Source organism: Salvelinus fontinalis, chromosome 4 (genome assembly GCF_029448725.1).
Source record: "Salvelinus fontinalis isolate EN_2023a chromosome 4, ASM2944872v1, whole genome shotgun sequence".
Lineage (NCBI taxonomy): Eukaryota > Metazoa > Chordata > Actinopteri > Salmoniformes > Salmonidae > Salvelinus > Salvelinus fontinalis.
Genome location: NC_074668.1, coordinates 7667938 through 7674777, shown reverse-complemented (window position 1 = coordinate 7674777; position 6840 = coordinate 7667938). Strand labels below are relative to the sequence as shown.

General features: G+C 37.5%; 1 protein-coding gene across 1 annotated transcript; it reads left to right on the top strand.

Moving 5' to 3' along the window:
* Positions 1-260: 260 nt before the first annotated feature.
* Positions 261-6612, top strand: LOC129852759 (doublesex- and mab-3-related transcription factor 2-like). The gene is made up of 4 exons (XM_055918419.1): positions 261-563; positions 777-1228; positions 1780-1882; positions 4939-6612. Exons 2-4 carry the CDS (start codon positions 869-871, stop codon positions 6156-6158), a joined length of 1683 nt encoding a protein of 560 aa, XP_055774394.1. The 5' UTR covers positions 261-563; positions 777-868; the 3' UTR covers positions 6159-6612.
* The last annotated feature ends 228 nt before the right edge of the window (positions 6613-6840 follow it).

Genomic DNA, 6840 nt, shown 5'->3' with positions numbered 1-6840 from the left:
CGAATTGATAAGAGCTTCAAGTTCTTACCATTGAATATGAGGCCTATGCTACAGGCTGTCATTACGCATGAGGCCACCATCAGGCCCTCTCTATAGCCTCATAGCCTCTCTCTCTCTTTCTGCTCTCCAATGTGTTGATGAATCATTTCCTCGTTTTGTTTTGCTTGTAACTCCACGCCATTACAACAATCCCATCAAGAAAGAGAACGTCGTGGACAGCCAATAGGGTCGAGGGGTTGAACACGAGCCAATCACGATGGAATCCACTCGCACCCAAATTGTTCATAGGGATGGTGCTCTGGCGCAAGCCTGGAAGAAAACCGTGGAGCGGACCAGGGTGACAGACCACGTCAGAACAACGTCTGTATTTGTCGTTGGGATATCTCTCTCTGTTCCGCGGTACACTGAGCAACAATTAAACAGATTGTCAGCGGTGTCTGTCAGTGCTGTTATCCAGACAAGTTCATCAGTCCAGAGCGCTCTGACTAGTGACACACTGCAACAAGGAGTCGATGTTGGAAGGAAACTTTGAATCTTTTCTGGAGGAGCCTGGCTGCATTGAGGTACGTCTAACTGCTTTACCCATTGATCTTACTCGTTTTTCACACTTCATAGATTGGAGGGAATATATGCTGTTATTATTTCTCTGTTTATTACTAATTTATATGTTTATTATATGTTTATTAGACATATTATTAAACTGTCCTCCATGTGGCGCACAATATGGAACGTCATTCCGTAGTGCTTTTAATGACAGATATATTATTATATTTCAGACTGAATTGACTGTAGTCAATTAACCGTCGCGTGAGCCAGGACCTTGGAGATAGGACGGTAGGCACGAGGCACCGGGAGGCAGGCAACAGACATGATGACGAATATCACCGGTGCAGAGTTTGAGATCGACGTGGAGAGTCTGGAGACCGAAAGTGACGACCAGGACCAGCCGGACTACAGCTCCTCTCTGTCCTGCGCAGGAGACAACGAGCCGCCGGTCAAGGGAGATGACAAGCCGGGCGCCACCAGCCAGGGGTCCGGTGAACAGCGGAAGCTGAGCCGGACTCCGAAGTGTGCCCGCTGCAGGAACCACGGCGTGGTGTCGTGTCTGAAGGGGCATAAACGGTTCTGCCGCTGGAGGGACTGCCAGTGTGCCAACTGTCTTCTGGTGGTGGAGAGACAGCGAGTCATGGCGGCTCAGGTGGCACTACGGAGACAACAAGCTACCGAGGTGTGTGTTTGGATTCTACTAAATTATAAGGTTATTCAATTAAGGTGTGTGTTTTTCAGTCATTCGAGAGGGTGTAAAACTCGTTGGTTTCACATGCAACTTTTTGGAAGCAATGTTGCCAAAAGTGTATCTTAAAATCATTTTATTTAAAATATATTCCAACTGTCTTCATTGACTAGAAACATATGTAATTTACATTGTAAAAAAGGGCCTAAATTGAAATCATGTCCCGTTACGGTCTTATGCATTGAAATGATCAGGACAGAGGGAGGAGCAGCAAAATCTAACACAGAAAATTATTTTAAATGTTTAGTTTTACTTTAGTAGAGTTATATTATTTATTTCATCACCGAACACAGTAACATGCTAGGATGATGAACTCAGAATGGGCTGATAAAAACGTAATATGAATAACACATTAATAACAGTATTTATATTATAAGTAGCCTCTTGGTATCACTTATCTAATATTTTCAAATCATTGGGACTGGTGTTAAACGAATAAGGCCTCTGAAATCACGATTCCATTTTTTTTTCTGTAATTTTATCAGGATAAAAAGGGAATTTGTGGGAAGCAGATACCAGCGGAGAGAAGAGCGATTTACCAGAGACACATCAGACCATCAACCATGCTGGCTAAGAGCATTCTGGAAGGTGACAGTTCTATTCTATCCTAAACTATTGAATACTATTCTGTTTTGTCCTATCCTATTCTATTCTATCATATTATATCCTATCCTATCCTATTCTATTCTATCCTATAATATTATATTCTATACTATTCTATTCTACCATATACTATTCTATCCTATACTATTCTATCCTATACTATTATATTCTTCCATATACTATTCTATCCTATCCTATAATATTATATTCTATACTATTCTATTCTACCATATACTATTCTATTCTATCCTATAATATTATATTCTATATTATTCTATTCTACCATATACTATTCTATCCTATACTATTCTATTCTATCCTATAATATTATATTCTATACTATTCTATTCTACCATATACTATTCTATTCTATCCTATAATATTATATTCTATACTATTCTATTCTACCATATACTATTCTATTCTACCATATACTATTCTATTCTATCCTATAATATTCTATTCTATACTATTCTATTCTACCATATACTATTCTATTCTACCATATACTATTCTATTCTATCCTATAATTTTGTATTCTATACTTTTCTATCCTATTCTATTGTATTCTATTCTATCCTATACTCTTCTATTTTATCTTATTCTATTCTATTCTATTTTATCCTATGCTATTCTATCCTATACTATTCTGTTTTGTCCTATACTATTCCATCCTATTCTATTCTGTCTTATACTTATCTATTCTATTCTATACTATTACATTTTGTTCTTTCCTATTCTATTCTATCCTATACTATTCTATTTTATCCTCTCCTCTCAAATCCTGTCCTATTCTGTTTATCCTCTCCTCTCAAATCCTGTCCTATTCTGTTTATCCTCTCCTCTCAAATCCTGTCCTATTCTATTTTATCCTATGCTATGCAATTCTATTCTCAGATAAGGCAGGAGACTACTTTGTCCTGTTTACTAGTGATGGTTTTACTGAATAAACTGGTGTTGGATTCTTGTTTATCTCCATGATGTTCTCTCTCTCTCTCTCTCTCTCTCTCTCTCTCTCTCTCTCTCTCTCTCTCTCTCTCTCTCTCTCTCTCTCTCTCTCTCTCTCTCTGTCTCTCTCTCTCTCTCTCTCTCTCTCTCTCTCTCTCTCTCTCTCTCTCTCTCTCTCTCTCTCTCGCTGTCTGTCTGTCTGTCTGTCTCTCTCTCTCTCCCTCTCTCACTTTCTCTTCTCTCTTCTCTCTTCTCTCTTCTCTCTCTCTCTCTGTCTCTCTCTCTCTCTTCTCTCTCTCTCTCTCTCTCTCTCTCTCTCTCTCTCTCTCTCTCTCTTTCAGACTTGTTGGATTGTTACTATTTGTTTATCTCCTTGATATTCTCTCTCTCTCTCTGACTTGTTACAATGTCTTAATTTTATAGGTATCAGGCACAATACAATTTGAGATGTTTAGTAAAATGCTTTAAAGAGGAAAAGACACATACATAATTTGTCTTATATTTAATACTTTCTGTTTTATCAAGCTTTAATTAACCTAATCTGTCTGATATCTAACCTGCTTTATTTAACCTAATCTGTCTGATATCTAACCTGCTTTATTTAACCTAATCTGATTCATACATCCATAAAAAAATGATATCCAATAGGCTTAACTCTACACCATAAACCTGCAATAATTTGCAAGCAGTTACTTTTCTTTTTAACAAACAGTTTTAACATCCATAAAACGAACAGTTAAACACAACAGATCAAGTATCCTTTCTGCAGTTTACTATAACATGATGTCTAACCCAGAAGGAAATCTATATAGGATCATATTGTATTATATTGTTATTATATAGTATCAATTAATATCATATAGTATCATATAGTATTATATTATTATTATATAGTATAATATTATTAATATAGTATTATGTTATTATCATGTAGTATCATATAGTACTATATTATTATTATATAGTATCAATTAATATCATATAGTATCATATAATATTATATTATTATTATATAGTATAATATTATTAATATAGTATTATGTTATTATCATGTAGTATCATATAGTACTATATTATTATTATATAGTATAATAGTATTAATATAGTATTATATTATTATCATGTAGTATCATATAGTATTATATTATTATTATATAGTATAATAGTATTAATATAGTATTATATTATTATCATGTAGTATCATATAGTATTATATTATTATCATGTAGTATCATATAGTATTATATTATTATTATATAGTATAACAGTATTTAATATAGTATTATATTATTATCATGTAGTATCATATAGTATTATATTATTATTATATAGTATAACAGTATTTAATATAGTATTATATTATTATCATGTAGTATCATATACTATTATGTTATTATTGTGTAGTATCATATAGTATTATATTATTAGCATGTAGTATCATATAGTATTATATTATTATTGTGTAGTATCATATAGTATTATATTACTATTATATAGTATAACAGTATTTAATATAGTATTATATTATTATCGTGTACTATCATATACTATTATGTTATTATTGTGTAGTATCATATAGTATTATATTATTAGCATGTAGTATCATATAGTATTATATTATTATTGTGTAGTATCATATAGTATTATAGTATTAATTTGTAGTATCATATATTATTATATAATCATCATATAGTATTATATTATTATATAGTATAATGTTATTAATATAGTATTATATTATTATTATATAGTATAATATTAATAATATAGTATTATATTATTATATAATATAATATTATTAATATAGTAGTATTAATATAGTATTATTATCATGTAGTATCATGTAGTATCATATAGTATTATATTATTATTATATAGTATAATATTATTAATATAGTATTATATTATTATCATGTAGTATCATATAGTTATATAGTTATATTGCTGCATTGCTCTACTGTCGGAGCTAGATACATAAGCATTTCGCTACATTCACAAAAACATCTGCTAACCATGTGTATGTGACCAATAAAATATGATTTGATTTGATTTATGTGTCATCTCACCTCTGCCCCTGTTCTGTCTCCTCTCAGGATACCGTCCGGTGCAGGGTGACCCGTACCTGGGGGCCAGCCCGTCCCTCCCGCCCCCTCTCAGCGACAGGATGAGGAAGAGGAGAGCGTTTGCTGACAAAGAGCTGGAGAGGATCATGCTGGAGAGAGAGTACAAGGAGAGAGAGCTGCTAGGACCCTCCCCGGCTGCTCCAGCCTCTCTGCTCTTCCCCAACAGTCTGGTCCGGCATGCTGCAGAGTACAAGTCCTACACGACGGCCTACTCGGCCTCCGCCACGGAGGAGCCTCAGCACAACAACAAGGACCTCTGTCACTTCCTGTCGCCCAGCTGTGTGGACCTCTCCCTGAAATATGCCACCAGCCCCAGCAACATGGAGCTCATCTCCTCCAATGTCTCCGTGGCGACCACCTACCGCCAGTACCCTCTGACCTCACCGCTGACCTCTCCGCGGGGGTTCATGGTGTGGCCACGTGGCCCCTCCCTCCTGTACCAGCAGTGCCTGCGCAATGCCACGGCCATCCAGAACATGAAGCCAGGTGCAGTCTGGGATCCCAGGACGATGGCCGCTGCCGCAGAGAGCCTCCCGCCCGACCACGACGCCACGGCAACCACTGCCGTCACTGCTGCCAAGCTGGAGGGGTCGAGGGTCGTTTTGGGCCTCCCCGAGGGTTTTGACCCCCAGCAGCAGGACGGCCATGCCCAGTCCCAGGCCTCTCTCACCCAGGGGGGGCACCGCAAACGATCAGCCTTCTCTCCCCCGAAGAGAGGCTTCGGACAGGCCTTCCCTCCAAGTACATCTCACCCTCAGCCTCACCCTCACCACCCCAGCCACGAACATGTCCTGAACAAGCTGAGCAAGGACAGCGCCAAACACACGCTATCCATGAAGCTCAACTCCTTTCACTCACTCATCCAGCAGACACTGAGTGAGAAGGCTAGGGCCGGGGCTGGAGAAAGAGAGAGGGCCGGGGCAGAGTTAGGAGCTGGGGCTGGGGAGAGAGCTGCGACCGGGGTTGAGCTCCGGGGCCCCTACTGTAACGAACTGCTGGAGGAAGCTGCCAGAAAATACCGTGAAGGACCTTCTAAGGACTTCTACAGTTTCAAAGGCTCTAATAGATACAGCAAGGAGTTCCTGTCTAAGTCAGCCGGGACGAAGGTCGTGTCCAACCAGTCTCTATCCTTCTCTGTGGAGGCCATTTTGAACAGGCCATCACCGGCTATGAACAGAGCTTCACAGTAATAACAGTCATGTTTACCAGGAACGGACTGGGACCAAAAATCAACCCCAAATGTATTTTTTCCTTTACATCTCCATTATCGGGTAAATAATGATGATTCTGCACAAACCCCTCAATTAAGCCCACTGGCTTGAAATGGACCAACCATCCTGGCATTGGACCAACTGCCCTATGACATATCTGTTTCTGTCTGCTCTGAACTATGTAGTGCTCTCTCAGACCATCTACTGTCCAAGGATTTGATCAGGAAATTGTTTTAACTGGTCTTCCGTTACACAGACACACAGACACTCCATGTCTGTCACTGTACTTATTGCTGTAGTTGGTCTATTTTGTTATTCTTTTTAAATAAGCACTGCCTCTCAGTACCGATATACTTCAAGCAGTAATGTAAATGTTAATATGTATATTATATTTTAAATGAGCATGTTGTAAATCTCTTTATGGTGTAGAGTATTTAAATGTATCACTGATGTGTTAATAAACTTTATAAATAATCTAAGCTCTTGTATCAGGTTTGGTGTTTAATTCTTTGGATACATTTGTTTTAATGATAATGATGTAATGATAACGATAACGATAATGATTTAACGATAACGACAACGATATCAATTTAACGATAACGATAATGACTTAAAGACAGCGATAATGATGTAATGATAACAATTTAACGATAATGATTTA

Bases quoted from the DNA above. Each gene is read 5' to 3' on its own strand.
- LOC129852759 (XM_055918419.1), top strand. From the start codon at position 869: ATGATGACGAATATCACCGGTGCAGAGTTTGAGATCGACGTGGAGAGT. The intron at 1,229-1,779 runs GTGTGTGTTTGG...TAATTTTATCAG, and splicing joins GGAGACAACAAGCTACCGAG to GATAAAAAGGGAATTTGTGG. The intron at 1,883-4,938 runs GTGACAGTTCTA...GTCTCCTCTCAG, and splicing joins GGCTAAGAGCATTCTGGAAG to GATACCGTCCGGTGCAGGGT.